The 22,288-nt window shown below is 39.4% G+C and overlaps 1 protein-coding gene across 2 annotated transcripts; it reads left to right on the top strand.

The window, feature by feature from the left end:
* Positions 1-1,243: 1,243 nt before the first annotated feature.
* ABCG11 (white-brown complex-like protein) lies at positions 1,244-6,511 on the top strand. 2 transcript variants are annotated; one of them, XM_088985572.1, is made up of 11 exons: positions 1,262-1,562; positions 1,763-2,174; positions 2,664-2,953; positions 3,277-3,448; positions 3,550-3,672; positions 3,805-3,933; positions 4,098-4,292; positions 4,840-4,926; positions 5,020-5,292; positions 5,548-5,655; positions 5,768-6,511. In XM_088985572.1, exons 2-11 carry the CDS (start codon positions 1,779-1,781, stop codon positions 6,107-6,109), a joined length of 2,115 nt encoding a protein of 704 aa, XP_088841698.1. In that variant the 5' UTR covers positions 1,262-1,562; positions 1,763-1,778; the 3' UTR covers positions 6,110-6,511. The 2 variants fall into 2 exon arrangements, with proteins under 2 accessions (XP_088841697.1, XP_088841698.1); XM_088985571.1 differs by having other exon boundaries at positions 1,244-2,174.
* The last annotated feature ends 15,777 nt before the right edge of the window (positions 6,512-22,288 follow it).

The raw sequence follows: 22,288 nt of genomic DNA, 5'->3' as shown, positions 1-22,288 counted from the left end.
TTTTTTTTTATAATTTCTTTTAAAGGACTATATAATAGGGTAACCCATCCCCAACCCAGGTGTATGCAAGATTCGATCCCAAGTCTATATAATAGGGGTTTCCCCAAAATACCTTATTACCAACCTGCAGGTTGGCACCTTGCCCCGATTAATAGTCATAAAAATGAAAAATCCGCATAACTAGGGCGGGGCGGGGCGGGTCCGAACCCCAAATCTCGATTACCATGTCCTGTTTTTTTAGTGAACGGTGTGTCATTAAAGAGGTTGCCAATTCCTAAATGACTGATGCTTAAGTTGGATTAATTACCATGTCTCAAATATTTTAATTAATAATTAATTAGCTAATCAATACAACCAATAAGTAACAAAACAGACACAGTACGTGTACTTCGGCCATTATTAGGGAGAAGGCTTTTATGCAGTAATTTTCGTGCTTATAAGAAGGGGCCCACTTGAACATCCAATAACTCATGTTTGGTAAAAAAAAAAAAAATCACTGGATGCCCAAATTTAGATATGGCTCTCTGCACAAGCCCTCCCAAACGGACCCTTAAACAGAATGACCGTCTAGCATAGAGAAAGGCGCCCAGGCCCCAGGGCTATACCCAGAACAAAACCCCTACGCATTGACTTTTGGTTTCTTCTGTTTTTGAGGTAAATAAAACCCTTGACTTCAGTTAATTCTATTATGAAAATCCTTGACTAGCAAAAACGAAATAAAAATCCGAAAACATAAGAATTCAAAAGGGGATATGAAATCCATTCAATAAAGAAACTGGAAACTATTAAATTGTTTCCCAACGGAAACCTCAACCTTGCATGTGAGGAGCATGGAACTATGGAAGGAAGGATGAATAAGCTAAGCTATTCATCCACGATTCTATCTGAAAATTCTGAATCACATAAAATAAAAACAAAAATTTAAATTCAGATCGATCCTCGAGAAGTGATGGACGGTGGAAGATGGGGAGTTGAAACCAAACCGCCTCTCCCCCCCCCCCCCCCCCCTGCCCACATTAATTGTCAACCAAATTGGACAGCTTTGACTGATTAGATTATTGGTGATAATGGGGACAACCTGGTACAGTGGTAATCTCTCTCTCTCTGTAGTTACATGATGAAATGAGAAATGCACGTAGAAGAAGAAGAGTGAACAGGAGAAGGAAGGGAGGTATTAAATAGAACCCACCTATATCTACCAGCACCCATTAATGAAAACTTAACAACTTTTATAGATTTGATCGGTCAAGACTCGGCCGAAAAGAAAAGGAATGAATAAAATAAGAAAATCACACTCATTAATATTCCATCTCTCTCTTCTTAATCTCACAGATATCGGTGGGAGGTCGGCAGTTGATATGGTTTGATCTGTCAAGAAAGGAGAGGAGGAGGAGGAGGAGGAGGAAGAAGAAGAAGAAGAGTCGGAGAAGCAAGTTGTAGTGTTTGTTGATCAGATATCACACCAAAAGCATACCCACAAGCATTTTGCATGTTTTCGTCACTCAATATTCCTTACTACAATCTAGCTCAAACTCACACATCACCCATTTCTACACTTTCAGGTTTTTCACATCTTTCTTGCACCATTTCTTCTTCTGCTATCCTGAGTTTGATTTAATCATTTAATCCCTTCTTGGGTTCTTCTCTTCTCTCTTTTGTTTTTCCTCGCTTAACTGAATCTTGTATAGCTCTAGCTCTACTTCTGAATACCCACCCATTTTGAGTTTCTTTCTCTTTTGTTCATCTCTTTTCGGATGTATAGAGACTGAAGAAAGAAAATGTCGGACATGAGGAACTCTGCAAATCAGGTTATGATGGAAATAGAGGCAGGAAAGCCTCAGGGTAATGGAATGGTGGCAGGAGGTCTGAGCCCTCTGAGTGAGTTCTTGTGGAGGGAGAAGGCCGAGACAGAATTTCTGGGTGATGTCTCAGCAAAGCTCACCTGGAAGGATCTGACGGTGACTGTCTCACTACCAAACGGAGAGGCCCAAAAGGTTTTGGAGGGGCTCACCGGCTATGCCGTGCCAGGCACCCTTACAGCTCTCATGGGGCCATCAGGCTCAGGGAAATCAACCCTCCTTGATGCTCTCTCTAGTCGTTTGGCTGCCAATGCCTTTCTCTCAGGAAGCATTCTTCTTAACGGCAGAAAGACGAAGCTGTCGTTTGGAACGGCGGTGAGTGATTAAATCTTCAGTGCTTCTTCTTACTTGGACCTTTCTCCCATTACTCTGTTTCTCTCAATAATGGAATACTTTCAAATTTAGTCGGGCTGTTCTCTCTCTTTTTCTCTGGTCTCCCCTCTTTTTTTTTTTTTTTCTCTTTTCCCACTTGTTTTACTGAAAATTTTGATGGGTCTTTGTGTTTTCAATTTTTATTCGCCATCTTGTATTGCAGACTGGTCTACTTTCAGTTATTTTTTAATCTGTTTTTCTCTGTTTTTAAGTTAACTGTGGTGGTCAGCAACATAATTATATTCTTTCTCTCTACACCCTTTGTTTTTAATCAATCCTTTCCCGGATTTGTTTCTGTTATCTTCCCAATCTATTAGATGTAAATTAAGTTCTAAGTTTATATGAGATTACAACCATCAAACACTGCTTTTTCCGTTGTTCCTCTCTGCTTCTATGTGATTTGCTAAAAATGAATGTATGGTGAGATTTCAGGCGTATGTGACCCAAGATGACAACTTGATCGGCACTCTTACAGTTCGGGAAACGATTTTATACTCTGCTCGCCTCCGTCTTCCTGATAAGATGCCGTGGTCTGAGAAACAAGAGCTGGTTGAGAGCACCATCGTTGAAATGGGTCTTCAAGACTGTGCAGATACAGTGGTAGGGAACTGGCATTTACGTGGTATAAGCGGAGGAGAGAAGAGGAGGGTCAGTATTGCTCTCGAGATCTTGATGAGACCTAGATTGCTCTTCCTGGACGAGCCCACAAGTGGGCTTGATAGGTATGACTCCATTACTGACAAACTGAAACTTTTTTTAAGACCAGGAAAATGGAAAAGGGCCAAACAGCTTTGCTCCTTTTCTAGCTTTGTTGGTTAGACACAGCTAATTAGACTGTCATTTCTAGGTCGTCTATCTGTTTTTTTTTTTTTTTTTTTTTTTTTTTTTTTGCATATTGGACTTGTTTTTTGTCTTCTTCAATCTAGTTTGGAAAACCCATCTTTTGTTTTCTTCTGGGTTGATGATATGGATTCTGCAGTGTTAAGAAAAAATAAATAAAAATAGCTCAACCTATTATGAGTTCTAATCAGAATTTTGTGGACAGTGCCTCAGCCTTCTTTGTGACTCAGACTCTGCGTAGTCTATCTCGGGGTGGTCGGACTGTTATATGCTCAATTCACCAGCCCAGCAGTGAGGTTTTTGAGCTTTTTGATCGCTTGTACTTGCTCTCTGGAGGAAAGACTGTTTATTTTGGTCAGGCTTCAGACGCATACGAGGTGAGAACCCTGATGCTGGGTCTATTCTATTCTTGAGTCTCCTCTGCATTTGTCAACGAAAAAACAAAGAGATTTCTCACTTTGGATTTTACTGTCTGCAGTTCTTTGCACAAGCTGGCTTCCCTTGCCCAGCTCTGAGAAATCCATCTGATCATTTCCTGAGGTGCATAAACTCTGATTTTGATAAGGTCAAAGCCACCATGAAAGGATCCATGAAACTGCGGGTATGGGAAGCTCCTTATGGGAAGCTCCTTCCTCATTACTGCTGTTGGATTTCCTTCCTTTGCCTAATTAGGAAAGGTCCTGCCATTAACTGACATACACTTTCTGGTTCTCTGGAATTGGCTTATATTCAGTTTGCAAGGACTGATGATCCTCTGGAGAAGATCACAACAGCAGAAGCTATAAGGACACTTATCAATTACTACAACACTTGTCAGTACAATTACTCAGCAAGAGAGAGAGTGGAGGAGATCTCCAAAGCTGTGAGTATTGTTCTACAAATTCTATTCATTGAACAAGGACTAAACAGACATATCTAAGCTCCCATTCGGTCATGTCATGGGCTGAAAATGATTATCATCATTTATTGTATCACATGCTTTGGATGTTCATACATTTAAACTGGTTACCTTCTCATGTGTTGCAGAAAGGAACTGTGCTAGACTCAGGAGGGAGTCAGGCTAGCTTCTTGATGCAAGCCTTCATGTTAACCAAGCGTTCATTTGTCAACATGTCAAGGGACTTTGGTTACTATTGGCTAAGGCTTGTGATCTACATTGTTGTGACTGTCTGTATTGGAACAATCTACTTGGATGTGGGGACAGGCTACAATTCCATTTTGGTATGATTTCTGTCTTTTGAGAGCTTCTAATGGCATCCCATTACCTGCAGGAGCCTCACTTCCTAATTCAGGGAATGTTCTTGCAAATGCACACTTATCTTGTTGAATTAAGAACTTGTTAGGAACTTAATGGTTTCTATTTCATTAATTAATCTATCCTTGGAATAAACTAAATCTAAAGTCTAATGTCCCCACCAATTCAAATAGAACATCTCTTTTCAAATGGTCCAAGTAGGCAGAATTGTCCTTCAACCTTAAACTAGAAAGCTCTATGAGGAATTATGAGAAACAGATATGATCATATGGAGAAGATCTGTTTTAATGTAACCTCACATGCCACAAGGAGAAGAATTTGAAAATGAAAAGCTGTTGCAACCCAACATATGAAAGGCAAACAGAAATTTTCTGGGGAACAAATTTGGAATGTCATCACTCTACTCTACTGCTAACTCTTGATTTTTACTGAGATTCTGTGAAGCCATATATCTCAAATTGTACACTCATTCATTGCAAAAGTATGTAGCTTATTGTGATTACACTGAAACAGGCGAGAGGTTCTTGCGCTTCTTTTGTCTTTGGGTTTGTCACATTCATGTCAATTGGTGGGTTTCCTTCCTTTGTTGAAGATATGAAGGTGAGTCTGTTGATCCAGTGCAGTCAGTCACCATGAGTACCTACCTTTCTTATACTGGTGACGGCTAAAATTCGGATTTCTTGATAACTGCAGGTTTTCCAGAGAGAACGGTTGAACGGTCACTATGGCGTGGCTGCATTTGTCATTGGAAATACACTCTCTGCACTTCCTTTCCTGATATTGATAACTTTTATCTCCGGAACCATCTGCTACTTCATGGTTCATCTCCATCCAGGGTTTATGCATTATCTCTTCTTTGTTCTCTGCCTCTACGCGAGTGTTACAGTAGTTGAGAGCTTGATGATGGCCATAGCCAGTGTCATCCCCAACTTCCTTATGGGAATTATCATTGGGGCAGGGATCCAGGTAAAGCTCCATTTGTTTCATGCCAACTCCAAACTACAGCTTATTCAACTATGTTACAAGAAAACTAAGCTAATTATTTACCTTTAACTCAGCCCAGTTTACCTCATTTGGCCAGACTTGGGACCAACAATTTGAACCCAGAATTTGAATACTTAGGATTTAGGGGGATAATCAATTCTTTTCTTTCTTTTTAAGAACAGAAATCAATTTGATGATTTTGATGATTTGATGATGGTTTCTTTGTTTATGGACCAGGGAATTTTCATGCTAGTCTCTGGGTACTTCAGGCTCCCAAATGACATCCCAAAGCCCTTTTGGAGGTATCCCATGTCTTACATCAGTTTCCATTTTTGGGCTCTCCAGGTAAATACTTATTAATAGGATATCATCACTGGAATGAATCTACAATCTAGTATGAACCTTAATAAATTAACCATCACATTCTGCTCTAACTGCTGCTGCTGTTCTTGTTCAGGGTCAATACCAAAATGATCTCAAGGGCTTGCTTTTTGACAACCAGTCACCTGACCTCCCCAAGATCCCTGGCGAGTATATTCTGGAGAATGTGTTCCAGATTGATGTGAAGCGATCAAAATGGATAGATCTCACTGTTCTCTTCAGCATGATCATCATTTACCGTGTAATCTTCTTCATATTGATCAAGGTGAACGAGGACGTCACCCCCTGGGTGAGAGGATACATAGCTAGGAGAAGGTTGCAGCAGAAGACAAACGGCAATCCCATTGCAATGCCGGATCGCCTCACTCAGTCACCTTCCCTCAGGAGTTACACCGTCAACCAAGCAGACAGACTCTAGTACTGTGTTAGTACAGAATACAGCCGGAAGAGAGAGAGAGAGAGAGCCTTCCATCAAATTAGTCTATATTACATTTGCTAAAGCCAGATGGAGAGAGAAAAAGACAGAAAAAAGAAAACTGAAAAAGTGTGTGTTCTTCCAGTTCCATGTAATAAAATCCAGTCTATCTCTTTGAATTCAGATAGAGAGATGGTGGGTTTGATGGGAAGATCAGTAAATACAGATACTGTTGATAAACAGTCTTCAAACTAGAAGGTATCCTTCTGCAACCTCTTTTACTTGTACTTGTTTTCTAAGCAAGTTTTCTTTCTTTTTATCTTCTTTTTTTTTTTCTGGTGGGTTAACTGGCAAATCTTGTTTTCTTTCTTTTATATATTTAGTAAAATATTTATACATTCAATAGAGTTGGTTGGCCAATTTGCTGGAGTAGTTGTTTTTTCAAACTGAAGTAGATAGTTTCTAAGTGTGGGCTGGCCCATGAAAATCTGTTTGGAGTAATTAATTTCACGAGGAGTGGATGAACATAAATATAGGCAGAAAGGCAAAGAATTGGAGTTTACATCTGCCCGCCCCCCCCTGCGCCTCACAGCACATCCTATAGTGTATTGGGAACATCTCCCAATGATGGTATCATTGGTTTTGGTACTATCATCAGGAGATGTTCCCAATACATGGTAGGGATGTGATATGGGACTTTGTGGGGCGCCCCCTTGTGAGGCACGGATCTGAATTCTCCACAGAACATGCCCCAAAAATTCCCCACATGCACATCTCAATGTACATTGAGAATATTTCTTATATTTGTCATTGGGAGATGTTCCCAATATATGGTTGGGATGTGCTGTGGGATGTTTTTGAGGCACATTCTGTAATAGCGTCTTATAGGAATATCTCTGTACTTGTATTATTTTATTTGGAGAGATATTCCCAATGCACAGCTGCAAGTGGCTGTGAGAACAGCATAAGCATGATCTTGGGTGCATTGAATCCGAGTTTCAAAGAATCCCATCATCACAACTCATCACCGTGTGGGCGGGCATTTTCAGCCCTGTTTGCAGTGTTTCCATTGAAAAAAATGGCTGTCTAATAGACAGCCAGAGCTGTCAACACGCCTCTTTCCCACGGCACGTTAGTTCACACAATTTTTTATGGAACAGTCAGTATCCATGCTTGTATTTTGTTGACAAGTACCCAAGTTGTTCTATCAAAAATAATTGGTTTTTTTTTTCCTAAATTGATTAATTTAATAAAATACAAGAAGAATCATTGATTTATACAATTAAACATTATATTTAATTAGCTACAGTATATCGGATTATGACGGACTTCCTCTAAATCAGAATTCTATCTGAACATGCAATGCATGTGCATCTGTCACTCTATTGCCTTCCTACTACAGGAGAAACATGCCATCGGTGAAGCATCTGACATTCGAGCAACGTGAACTACCTTGAAACCACAGGGGCTCTTACTATGTGACATGTTAATTGACATATGAACTCGTTGCACAAGAGAGCAGAGTTCACATCTCCCCCCACACAATGCGTAAATGGACTCTCTTCATGTCTACCTACAACACATTATCCCCGTAAATTGGGAACATGTCTCCCTGTATAATACCATGTAGGAGGATGAGATGTTTTCTATGTGTGGCTGCGATATTATGTGGGTTGACGTGGGCAGAATTTATGTGGGCAAGAGATCCAGACTTCCAAAAATTCCCCACGTGCATTGAGAACATCTCTTGTACTTGTCATTAATAGATGCACCCAATACAGGGTTGGGACTGTGGAACATTTTTGGGGTGCTTTCTGTGGGGGCAGATGTGAATTCAAGATAGCAAACCAACCTCACGGAGTGCACCTCACACCAACCTCACAGGAACATCCCACCATGTATTGGGAACATCTTCCATACTCATGTGTTATTATTCACGAGAGATGTTCTCAATATACAAGTTGATGTGCCTGTGAGGTCGGAGTGAGGTGCGCTGTATGAAGAGTGTGGGGTACATCAATAAATCAAAGGCCTTGATTTTTTGTTTTAGCCCTACGATAGGATAGGCCACTCTTTAGCAAAATTAAGCTAATAAGAATGGGGTACATCACGGTTCGATTAATTGAACTGTGGACTTATTTTTTAAAACTGAATTGGGGTTATCGGTTTTTGGGAAACTGGTAATCAAAACTGAACCGAAGTTAATCGATTAATCAGTTGACCGTTTTGGTTCATTGGTTTGTCGGTTTTTTATTATTTATAATATATATTATAAAAATATATAAATATATAATAAAACACTAGAAATATATATAATATTATATTTTAAATAATATATTATATATTATAAATATATAATGCATATTTATTAATTTATAATGTATAAAAAAAATAATATATATATATATATAATATACATAAAATATATATAAATAAATGTATACCGGTCAGTTCTTTTAACCAAATTTTTTATTCAAATTTTTCGATAAATTCAAATTTTCTTTCTCACCCTTAGGTGCATGGCTGTTGAACTAAAGTCATCATATGAATAAATCATGTGACTAGCACAGGCTGTGGAAGGCGGACAGCCGAGTTTTCTGTGTAATGTTTTATGTCCTACCACCTTGGCTCAGTAGCTGTCCCATATTAGAGAATCCGTCCTCGCTGATAACAATCTCTCTCCATATGACTCATCAGTTTATACCTTCCATATCACTGGATTAATATATGAGATAGACAACACAGGCTGTCAAACGTAGACATTTCCGGCTTGTTGTATTAACAGAACGGATGGGTTCCGGGCTGGGTACGAGTATGTTAGGTTGGGTTTGAGTTGAGACCAACTTGCACCTAATCTGATGTGTTGATGTCGATCGAACCCAAAAAATCTTCGGAGAAGTACGGACAGGTCAAATGCAGATTTCTGATTTTTACTGCAGAGCTATAAACATTTAAAATAGCAACAATCCACACTCTATGTATCAATGCCTCGCCCATGAATTGGTATTAATTTCGAGTTGGCACTTACCCCAACTGTACTCTGTCCCTATAAAATCTGACCCTGGGCTGAACTGTATTTCTCCCAAATATCTTTAATACTATTATACAATTCTTCTATTTGTAAAAATATGTATATAAGATAGAGATAAATGGGTAAATTAGAGGAACCACCTACACTCGGGAAGAGGGGTGTAGGGAAGACAATTTTCCCATTTATTGGATTCCCATATGACCTGCCCCAGTGGGGGTAATTTCCCCTATGATGATAGGGATGGAAAAATGTTCTTCCTTGTTGATGGGACAAGGCGGGGGACAAGGAGAATATTGCCCGCCCCGCATCGATTCCTGCCTCGTAGGTATCCCCTTTTATATATATGTATGTATGTATGTATGCATATATCTAAATACGAATATACATATATTAATATTTTCAAAAATATAATTGAATATATTTATATATATTTAGATCTTGTTTAATAGAATTATAAATTTTAACTATTTTATTTTTAATTTTTTAAATGAAATAAAAAATTAAAACAAAATAATTGATATTATAAAAAAAATATTAAGTGGAAATCCCCGTGAAGATAACCTTATCCACACCAGCGGAACGGGAATAAGGAGTGGCTCCCTGCCCCCGTCCCCCGCCCCCCGCCCTTTTGCCATTCCTAGGGGGTGTAGTGATTGATATTTAACTACCTTGTACTTATATATATATATATATATATATTTAATGCCAAACCATTGAAGGTGTTAATGTGGAGCGCATAATTACCAAATTGCCCATATAAAATTGTCTTAAAAGGGGTTGGTATGTGGTGGTGGTCATGGGGACAATGATAAAGGGGATCAAAAGGATGGAGATTGTAACAAACCACACTATAATAATCCCTAAATAGAGAAGAAGTGGAGGTGATGGGTAATGAGAAGTAATGATGAGAAAAAGGTGAGATGGTGCCTCGTAGTGAAAATAAAGTCCCCTGTTTGGGAGTGTCTTTTTAAGTGTTTAAAAAAAAACTAAAAGCAAATGCCCCAATAAGTGCTTTTCAAGAGAATAAGCCCATTCTAAAGAAGCCCAAAATTTGGGCTATTTAATAAGCACTTATTCTGTTTTCTTCTTGCCCATCTTAACTCCCACCTAATTATCAAAATATCTATACTACCCTCAATTGAAAGAATCACTTTTTTACCAAACACTCATAAACTGCTTATTTAATAAACACTTATTTAAGAATTAAGCAGTCCCAAACATCACCTAAGAAGGAGGGCCAAAGGATAGATATAATAGATTAAAAGTGGTGTGTAGACATTGGGGCTTGGTTGGTAGTGAGGTTAGCTGGCTACAATGAAATAAGAGGTGACCCACTTCATGGTGGCAATTAATGATTATGTGATAATTATTTTTAGGGATTTTTGGACTGCAATCCCCCTTAGAAATCTAATTTGCAGCCCCTTTCTAGTCTACTAGTAGCCCCATCTTATAAAACACATCCTGCCCATGAATTTGGCATCAATCCACGGGCAGGATTCAGTCCACCCCTAATCTACTAGTAGCTCCACCTAGGGGTAGATTGAATGGTAAAAACCCTTTTTTATGGGTCATTTACTAAAACATTCCCTTTCATAGATTTATTAAAACCTATCTTATAGTTTAAGATTTACTAAACATCTCCTATAGTTTGCAATTGATTTAGGTTTCGTTTGGCACATCTCTCCACATGGGCTGTCAGTTGTTTAGAAACCTAGCAGTTTGCATTTTGGTCTTTTCCTGTTTGGATGGGAGATGATCTTTTCCCCAAAAAATCACGCCCCAAAAAAATGTGAGAAGCCTATTTTGGGCTAAATTCAGGAAGCTCCAATTGAAGTTTTTTAGCTTTTAGGCCCTCCTATGTCTTTCCCATACGTGTGCCATCATGCACACACCTACAAAAATGAACAGTAGAGCCTCTATGTTTTTCCCCTCTAATCCTCACCAAAACACCAAAGAAGAATGAGAGTTTCTCCTAATTCACCTCGATCAACACATGTTATTCTTCTTCTTCTTCTTCGTCTTCATTGTCTCTTTCTTCTTCCATTGCAACCTCCCCTGTATCGTCTTTTCTCTATCGCCTCCTCTTTCCTCTTCTTTTGCCTCCTCTTTCCTCTGTTGCAACATTACACAGTGGTGATCGTTTGCGGGTTCATGCTTGGAGGAGGTACAGCTAACATTACACAGTCTAACTTGTTAGGGTTTCATTTCGATTCAATGATGTGATTCATTCTAATGAGGATGGATTTGGCCCTCCAATAACTTCATGACACATGGCATCCCGAAATAGCTGGATGACACCCAGACACCACCTAACCGATGAGTTGGAGTCCCAGATCGTAATTCGTCTTCGCCCTGACCCGGTGACCTGCCTTTTTCACTGACCTAGCGACCTCAACCACAACTTAGGTCGGCTTGTAGAACCTCGTCCAGGGCCGACCTGTAGCATCGCGTCACCGATCAAAGTGACCTCAACGCAAGACACGACCTCCATCGAGGGCTTGTCGACCTGATTGAGGACTAGGCGGTGACTTGCAAGATGTGCTCGCCGAAAAATTAGGCATGCATATCTTGACACTCCCAGGTTTCTCGAAAGTTGGCCTGCATACCGAATGTTCCGGAGGATGGTCAACGTGCATAGCAGTTACCTCCAAGGATTTCTGATTGATAAGGCACGAGCTCCCGAAAATCTTGGATGCGGTGTGTGAAGCCTACACCAAACAATGCCTATATAAAGGCACCAACCCCAATAACACAACACGCGCACGGTTATTTCCTCACAAACTCTCATACATTCAAGCTTTTAGCTTTCATACATAGCCAACATATGTTTTGTTAGGTTTATTTGTGATTCCTTCACCATCTCACCTGTAAGTGGTCATTTCATTTTCATCATATGTTTTGTTAGGGTTTCAATGATGGGATCCGTTCCATTTGTTCTCATTGTTCCTATTGTTTTAGTATGGTTTGATTCCTACTGATATGCTGTTGGGAAGTTCTTAAATAACCTCAATTTGATGTTCTTCGTATGGTTTAATTCATATTGTTCTCATCATACTTGCTATTGATTTCTTATTAGATGCTTTAACTTGCATCGAAATATTTACTTCGGTTTTCTTCTATAACCTTTACCTTCACTGTATTGAACTCCAATAGAATGAAGTCTACCATGTGAAGTTATCCTTTCTTTTGACATGTGAAGAGACGATTTGGCATTTTGCCTACATCTAAAGTCAATAATGTTTATTTGGGAATGTGTGAATGGTTTAGCAATCTCACCCATTGTAACTCATGGTGTATCAATTCTTGATGAATTGTTTATTTGTTCCTTACTTGTCAAATTCTTTCATGGTTCTCACCAAGACTGGTTTGTTGATTTGCATGACAAGTTTGTGACTTATCTTTAAGGGTTAAATACTTAAACTACCCTTATAGTTTAGTAAATGGACACTATTGCAGCCTAGGATGGGCCGAGGACAATAAGGTAATTTTGCTTCTGAGCCGAGGGTTGATTGAAGAGTCCAAGGTTTGTTGTGGTTGAGGGCCACTAGTTCAATCCTGTGAGGAGAGAGGGAGAGCATCAGAGGCCCCAAGTGAGTACTCGAGGCGGGGACCACAAAGAGAATAAGGAAGCCGTTAGTAATCTCAAGTCCATATGTTTACCTTGAGAGGGTTGCCCCCTATTTATACTTGTAGTCGCCAGGAGGTAGGTGGCCTTGGACGGTCAGGATGTGGTCCGGCCTTGAGGAGCGCAGCCATCCAAGGCTGTTGTGTGTGGCCATGCTATTGGCCCCACGTCATTCTCTAGCCTCTGTTCTGTACGTGCCCTCATTGGGCCCGCATTGCATGCCGCCATACGCCACGTGCATGTGTGCTATTGGTCCGGGCCATATGTGCCTACATCAGACACAAACCTTACTGATGTTACCTTTTAACATCAATCCTCCATAGATCTAGCGTTGTCACACAACAATGAAATGGGTGATGTACTGAATTCCAAATTCCAGAATGAACACCTTCATTCATTCGGCAGCCTCACTTACGACAATGTGTTTGGCTTGGGTTGTGGACTATTATTCTTACTACTTAGGACCCCTGTTTGCTGACACGATCCAACATGAAGATATAACCAGATGTAGACATTCTACCATCTAGATCTGACTAGTTGTCGGTATCAGTATACCCCTAGATCTGTAGTGAACTATCATCGAATACCAAACGAAACTCTTTTGTCCCTCGAATGTATTTGAGTATGTTTTTTACAACAGTCCAATGCTTCTGCCCTGGGTTGGCCTGGAATCTACTTACCACACTCACTGCCTGAATGATGTCAAGACGAGTGCACATCATGGCATACATGATGCTTCCTACAGTTGAGGCATAGGGAACGTCCTTCATGCCCTCGATCTCCTCGGGTGTCTTGGGAGATATACCCTTGGAGAGATTGACTCCATGCCTGGAAGGAACATTTTCTTTCTTGGAGTTCTTTTGACTATCTTGTCAATATAGGCAGATTGGCATAATCCTATTATCCTCTTCGATCTACTCTATAGAGTCGAAGACCCAATATATAGGAGGTTTCTCCAAGATCTTTCATGGAGAATTGCTGTGAAAGGCATATTTTCACCGTAGTTAACATTCCTACATCATTCCCAATGAATAGAATGTCATCTACATACAGAATCAAGAACGTAACCTTATCTCCACTGGATTTCTTGTAAACACAGGGCTCATCCGAGTTTTGCTCAAAGTCAAACCTTTTGACGGTAGAGTCAAACCGGATGTTCCAACTCCTAGAAGCTTGTTTAAGTCTATATATGGATCTATTTAATTTACATACCATGTGTTCCCGACCTACAGCTATGAAACCTTGCGGTTGTCGCATGAAGATATCTTCACTAAGATCTCCATTCAGGAATGCAATTTTGACATCAATTTGCCAAATCTCATAATCATGGTATGTTGCTACAGCTAGCAAGATCCTAATGGATTTAAGCATGGCCACCGACGAAAATGTTTCATCATAATCGATTCCCTCTTTCTGAGTGTACCCTTTTGCCACAAGACGAGTCTTGTAGGTCTTAACCTTACCATCGGGGCCCTTCTTCCTCTTATAGATCCATTTACAACCAATTGCTTTTACCCCAAGGGGTGGATCTACTAGAGTCCAGATTCCATTGGTCTCCATTGAGTCCATCTTAGCTTTCATGACATCTACCCACTTCAAGGAATTTATGTCCAACATAGCTTTTGTATAAGTTACGGGATCCTCCTCACTGGTCGTACCTTCCACTAGGTAATTATATTGGTCATAGCCAACACAAACTGAAGGCCTGGAAACCCGGATAGATCTTCTAGGTTGGTCTAGAACTTGTGGGACACGTCCCACTACCCCTGAGCTCTCCTCATCAAGAACAACTTCCTGATGATGATTGTTCGGGATGTAATCATCCTCCAAGAAATGGGCATTTCGACTACAGAACACCTTCTGTTCTCCTGGGTCATAGAATAAGTAACCCACAGAGCCTTTAGGGTAACCTACAAATAGGCAACAGTTGGTCTTGGATTCCAATTTGTCTGCACTTGTTTTTTTAACATGTGCCGGACAACCCCAAATCTTCAAGTGTCTCACATTTAGTTTCTTTTCGGTCCAAAGATCATAGGGAGTCTTCGGAACTGATTTGGTTGGAACCTGGTTCATCACGTATATCGCAGTCTCCAATGCGTAACCCCAAAAGGATGTGGAAAACTCTGAGTGTACGAGAAGTGATTGGACCATATCTAATAAAGTATGGTTCCTCCTCTCTAACACATCGTTTAGCTGTGGTGTAGCAAGAGGGGCTAGCTGTGATACTATCCCATTGACCTTTTAAGTAGTCCATGAATTCGTTAGAGAGATATTCACCACTTCGATCCAATCAAAGGGTCTTAATTTCTCTCCCTAACTGTTTCTCAACCTCTTGTCTGAACTCTTTGAACTTTTCAAATGATTCTGACTTGTGTCTCATTAGGTACACGTAACCATACTAAGAGTAATCAATGGTAAATATTATAAAATAATCGTGCTGGTTACGTGTCCTAACACTCACGGGACCACATACATCAGCATGTATAAGGTCAAGCATGCCTGTACATCTTTCAGGCTTACCGTTAAATGGTCATTTCGTCATCTTACCTTGAAGGCAAGGTTCATAGGTTGGAAGATCTTCTATAGTTAGAAAATCCAAAGGACCATCCTTTACCAACCTTGTGATATGATCTATGTTAACATGGCCAAGTCGGTAATGCCACAGGCACATGGGATTAACTGCATCACGGTTTCTTTTCTTTGGGATGTCACCCGACGTTCTTTCAATTATGTTAGTTTCTAGAGAAGGATGGAGAACAAAAAGACCTTTCTCAAGTTCTCTGTATGCGAGGAATTTGTTATTTCTTTTAATAGTAATCATATTACTAAAAAGAACAGAATATCCATCCGCATACAGTTTTGAAATAGAAATCAAATTTCTTCTCAAATTAGGTACATAAAGACAATCTTTCAGTACAATAGTTCATTATCTAAAAATTAACTCTATAGTTCCTATGGCTGTAGCTGCAACACTTGCAGAAGTCTCCAAGTAAAGAGTCACATCTTCGTCACTCAGTCTTCTACTTATCCTGAACCCCTACAATGAGTTACACCCATGAGTTGAAGCCCCGGAGTCAATACACCAGGAAGCAGAAGTTACCAACAAATTGGTTTCTATGACAAAGGATTCGAAATTACCTTGTTTCTTGGATTCTAGGTACTGAGGACATTTCCTCTTCCAATGGTTGGCCTACTTGCAGAAGTGATGAGCATCTAAGGCTTTCTCTTTGTCTTCCTCTTCTTCTTACCCGATTTGCTGGATTCAACAAGCATAAAAATGGGTTCATCATTCTTTATCAGTTCCTTGGCCCTCTGCAACATATTACTGAGTTCCTGGATGCTAACGTTTAGCTTGTTCATGCTATAATTCATGATGAACTGATTGAAGGAATGAAGCAAAGAGTTTAGGATGGCATCCACCTTTGTGACATGGTCAAGCCCGGATCCAAGAGCCTCAAGTTCATTAATATAACCCATAATCCAAAGACAATGGTCATGAACCTGTTGGTTCTTGGACATCTACAAGGTCATGAATTACTTCAAGACCTTCTGCCGAGTAGAACGATTCTACTCTTTGTATATCGTCCTCAGACTATCCAAAATATCCTTGGACAATTCGATCTGATCGAACTGTCGCTGTATTAGATTATCCAAGAAGGCAATGATGTAGTAGCGGGCTAGAGAATTTTTCTCTTCCCATTCCTAGTATTCCCTCCTACGGGCCTTAGAAGCCCTATCACCCGGACGCTCCGGGGCAGGATTCTTATCTACTTTGTCTAACTTCTTTGAACTAAGAACCAGCATAATGTTACAGTACCAATCAGCATAGTTAGGGCCTTTAAGTTTTTTGTCATCCAACAATTTTGCGAGTTGTCCATTTGCCACTTCTGATAAAAAGCAAATATTAGTCCACAACCTAATTTGATTCATGTTACTTACATAGATATGGCTTTTAATCTATGTTCCATTTCCATTTATTCATCTCCGAGATTTCTCTCCTATCTCAGTGACGGCGACTATGAATTATGTCTCTAGAAATGTGGGAAATCACATAGGGTGCATGGAGCCAACTATTTCAGCTGCATAACCCCACCACCTTTCTATGAAGGATCATATCCACTCATTGTATGAGCTTTCCCTTTGGCCTCTGTCCGACAATGTTCATTGCCATTTTAGGTTAAACCTTTCTGTCCAGTGAGTGCTCACCCATCATATTCGTGAATGCCAAGGTACCATGAGAGAGCCTTCCATTTTAGGATAGGCCCCTCCCACATCGGTCTATGACGCCCTTATCATCTTATGAAACATTCCAATAGATCCAACAACAAATGGATAGCCCAATTTTATGGTGCATTTCCTCATTACTGAAAGACCCATCTTCATGCTAATTATGGAAGGCCTTTAGAGAGTTCATCATATGAATCTCCCTATCACATGCACTCATATCTCAGGAGGGAACAAAAGTTACGCCCTAGTTTAATTTAGGTCATACCAAAGTGACTCCAACTAACTTTCATAAAGCCAAATTTCGGTGGGACCTAAACGACTAGGGTTTCACACGATTGGGGCCCACCACAAAGGGAGATCATCCAATGATCTTTAAGGACACCATGGTAATGATGTGCATTCAGCAGTGGTGTGCACAAGAGCCACTATCGTATCAGAATGGGCCAAGTACTTATGGCCCATGAACGATGCACATCACACTTCCATACATCACATGTAAGGATAAAATTGATCCAATCAATTAATATCTATAAAACCCATTATTAAAGCCCATAACAATCCATAATATTACTGATTAAAATTATCTAGGTATATGGGCTGAATAGCAAACAGTAGTTAGGCCCATATAGCTTTTATGCAGTTATTGGGCTTAAGCAATTTAACACATTAAAACTGTGCTTTACAGGATGGGCCGAATTCGATCTTGCAATTAACTATCAATCCATTGATCCAAGAGTGAAAATAGGGCTGAGAGCAGCCCCCATCGGACCACAAATTTGGTCCAACCAGTTTGGCCCAATCTTGTTTGAATGGGTCTAGGGTCTTATTTTTAATTCAAAATTTTAATTCAAGAATTGATCTAAAATTAAATTACTGATAAAAGACATTAAGAATCAGTACTAGGGTTGTTCGCAGATCTACTACCTGCAAAACAAATGTTAGATTGCAATTTGCAGTTTCTCAAACTACAAATCATAGATGGCAAAACCCTAATCTGCAAAATCTCCTCCTTCTGTGCAATCAGCTTCGATCTTGATTGAAATAAAATAGAAAAACCTTAATTTTCTATTAATATTACATCAAATCGAATTCCTATACATTCAGTCTAGAAAATAAAATAAAACAAATTATAGACATGAATGGAAAAGAATTAGAAAGCGCATATTTCTTGCACCAATCAAGAATCCGATCTCCACCATACGAACAACCTATAAATCAACATAAATAGAAAGAACAGTTCTAAATATAAATCAGATTTAAAGATTTAATTTCATATCAATTTCCCTTATTCTACGAACCGATTTCCTAGAAAATCTCTTATCTGCACAAATAGGGTAGAACTCCATCTGCCTATTTGTGCAGTTTTAGATCTGATCAATTTTGGTTCAAGATTTGAACCTGGCTCTGATACCACTGAAGGGTTGAGAGATCCATCATATGGATAGTCGAACCCTGCAGGTAGGTTGGGCGAAATTTCAAAAATTTCTCTCTCTCCCATGTGGGAATCACATTCCCTAATTTAGAAAACTGCATTTTCAATGATTAATCATGAACCCTAACCAGACCAGATCTAAAACCAAAAGATAGGAGAAGGAAGTACCTGATATGGAGTAGCAGTAACTCCCAAAGAAGGTGTTCACGCCCAAAGAAAATGCCAAAGACTGCTCCCATTGAAGATGACACAACGTAGAGTGGAGCAGAATCAGCAGGTGGTTCTTCAGCAAGAATCCGATGGAGGGTGAGTGAGCATGACGTCAGATCAATTTTTCTCAAAAAACTAATATCAAGAACCTTTCTTGATTGCTTCTACAGGTGGAGATTGAACTGGCAATGGCGACAACAATAGAAGACGACAAGAGCAGAAGATGGCGTCAGTCAAACTGTAGTCGTCTTCTCTCTTGTATCAGTAATCTGATTGGGTGAACTGAGGTTCGCCCTTCTCCTCTATTTATAGCCTTAATGAGAGCTTCTCCTAATCCCATTAGGAGTTTTCTAATCCAAATCTTGTATTTGGATTTGGACTCTTTTTAAAAGATAAGCATAATCCCTTATCTTATCTGCAGATAAAGATCAACCATCATAATCTGATTAGGAGTTTACCAATCCAAATCTTTTTTTGGATCTGGACTCTCTGAGTGGATAGGGATAAATCCCTTATCCTATCTATTGATCTAAATCACAAAATCACCCCTCTTTAATTAGTCATATTAAACCAATTCGAATTGGGCTTTAGGCCCATTAAGTCCTTGTGCTCTCTTATCCTTCAAACTGCTGCCCAGTTGGGTATCCTTGTATGGCATGGGACCCAAACATTGATCTACACCTTAGCCACATGGGTTCAACCCAGCCTCTGTTACAAGGCCTGGCTGAATTCACTGTAGGAAATAGTGAACCCCTGAGTCCATCACCATGGGCTCTTAATGGGCCCAACATTTACACTAAATGGTCCCTGGGTCAAACCACCTTATTAAAACCCAAGGACTGTGGGTAGATGCAAGATTAGCCCATCAGGTATTACCCTCAATGATTTTACACTTAACCTCTCAGCCCATAATTATCAAACCCTGCCTGACAAGAGAGGACCACTCCCTCGGCTGCAAGGAACAGTGCGGCCCTCTCAACTCACATGGATACCGGGAATTAAAACATTTTGTAAACATTTTGAAACCAATATATATATATGTATGTATGTATATCTCTATATAAATATATTTTGCAAAACAAATTTCAACAGTTGAAATTGGCTACCGACAGTTTTGGTTTCCATCAAAGAGAGCACATCCCCAATCATTCACTTTGTCTGACAAAATCCTATCACTATGATCACCCACTCAAATGAATTTCGGATTGTCTCAACATACCCAGGTTTTGACCTCACTAAGGATCTCACTGATTGGCATATCAAAGACAGCCCAATCCAACACCTAGTGCAGTATCATAATCAAGTCTAGTGGTTTGGTGTAACAATCTAGTTTTGCCCATCAATCTCCAAGGTCTAGGGCAATACTAGAATTCCCGTCCGGTTTAGGGTTTCAAGAAAACCCACACTACATGTACCTTAGGTCTCACCTTGGCAGTTGAGACAAGCCACGCCAACCAACTTGGCAGCACATCATTGTTAGCCTTGACAGGATAAATCTCCCCAGATCTATCCAATGACTGTGAAGATTCTAAACTAACACGAGTCTCATATGTATCCAGTTTAAGGGTATTACACAGAAACACACCATAATAACATGAATCAAATATGTATTTTATTCATTTACATCAAATGCCATAAGATAAATCATTTTGATTGGAGCTAAGGGCACACACTGTCCAACATTTACTACGTAGTAGTTGTTTGAGAAATGATAAAAATTATAAATGCTTAAACTGGTGTTCCGGAGTGTTTAATGACATGCTTTTGGACACACCAATAGGCATGTATCTGCGTGTGTGTGTGTGTGTGTATGTGTGTGTGTGTGTGTGTGTGTGTGTGTGTGTGTTTATTTTTATGTTCTTGGTTCTTCCTTGAACCATCTGGTGAATGATGTTACCGATTGATCTATATACTTGAGATAGGTTGAGAATGTGGGGTGGATTGATAGACATGTGTGTGTGTGTGTTCCTATTTTTTTATTATTATTTTTTTGTTCTTGGTTCTTCCTTGAACCATCAGATGGATGATATTGCAAGTTTATCTATATACTTGAGACAGGTTGAGGATGATTGGATGGATTGATAGACATGTATGTATGTGTGTGTGTGTGTGTGTGTGTGTGTGTGTGTGTTGGTCTTGGTTCTCCCTTGAACCATCAGATGGATGGTATTGTAGGTTTATCTACACACTAGAGACAGGTTAGTGCTTCTTTTATTCTTTATTTGCTTTTAAAATCATCAGATGGATGGTGTTGCAATTTCAGAGAAACACATGTATACTTTGTTTGATTGTGACCATGTGCATAGTAGTATAGGATTAGAGGTCATTAACCTAAGACAAGTCATTTGATTTCAGGATCCAAGTTTCTTTAACCTATTAGTTATCTTAAACTTATTTATGATGTATTCTTGAGGTGGTAACTCATTCTAAGTGTGGGGTGTTTTATTCCTCATTATTCCATAAAAAAAATTCATTTGGATTTTTTTCCTCCATGCAACTATGTTGGTGCTATAGATGGTACACATGTCCATGATTGTGTTCCAACTAGTGAGCAAGTACAATTTAGATGATGAAAATCAATCACCACCTAGAATGTGATGTATGCATGTTCATTTGACATGCTCTTCACTTTTGTTGAAGTAGGATGGGAGGGCGTTGCACATGATTCGAGGGTCTTCTTGGAGACAATCCAAAACCCTAACAATATGTTCCCTCTACCACCAGAAGGTTATCAAAACTATCAAATAATTCTGAAAGGTTTATATCATCAATTCACTAATAAATATGATTGCAACGCCGTACAGGAAAGTATTATGTTGTTGACTCAGGTTACACAAATATGCATAGTTTTCTATCTCCCTACCAGTTGGAAAGGTAAGGTGGTTGTCCAAAGAGTGTCGAGGAGTGCTTTAATTATGTGTGTTTTTCACCGAAGAATGTCATAGAGCGTTGTTTTGGTGTTCTAAAGGCATTATTCCTGATACTGAAGTTGATGCTTCCATACCCAATTCATAAGCAAATTCGGATTGTGTTTGCTTGTTGTGTGTTACACAATTTTATCTAGATGTCATGAATATAGGATGTGTATTGGAATGGATTCCTACAAGATGATGTTCTCATTGAAGGAGAGGGAGGGATGTTCCATGGTGTATCACAAACTCCGATTGAAGTGGGATCACAGGCATCTAGATGAACGAAATAGGTCCGAGATGAAATCATGTTCAAGATGGCTGATCACTACAACTTGTGTTAATCTCACTTGACCAAGAAATAATAGGAGACAATCTACTTAGTTGTGTTTTTTATTGAATAATTGAACATTTTGGTGTGTTTATGTTTTAATTATAATATTTACTATATTGATTGTTATGAACTTGTATCCATTTAAAATTATCATGGTAGGAATTTTAAGGGAAATTTTCTTAAACTACCCCTACTGTTTAGCTATTTGACTAACTACCCTTACTATTTGACTATTGTCTTACACTACCCCTACTATTTCTAACAATTGCCTCAAACCTCCCTTATCGTTAATGTTCTGTCATAAACCATTCACATGTGACATCACGTGACCGTTATATTTATAAAAGATTCCTAACTTACCCTTTATGGTCCAAAATGCACTTTTCGGTTGTTTGCCCTCTCTAAAGCTATAAT

Source organism: Nelumbo lutea, chromosome 4, assembly GCF_056320005.1.
Source record: "Nelumbo lutea isolate HS-2025 chromosome 4, American lotus-T2T, whole genome shotgun sequence".
Lineage (NCBI taxonomy): Eukaryota > Viridiplantae > Streptophyta > Magnoliopsida > Proteales > Nelumbonaceae > Nelumbo > Nelumbo lutea.
Note: the sequence above shows the minus strand (reverse complement) of the source record. Positions and strands in the feature narration are given on the sequence as shown.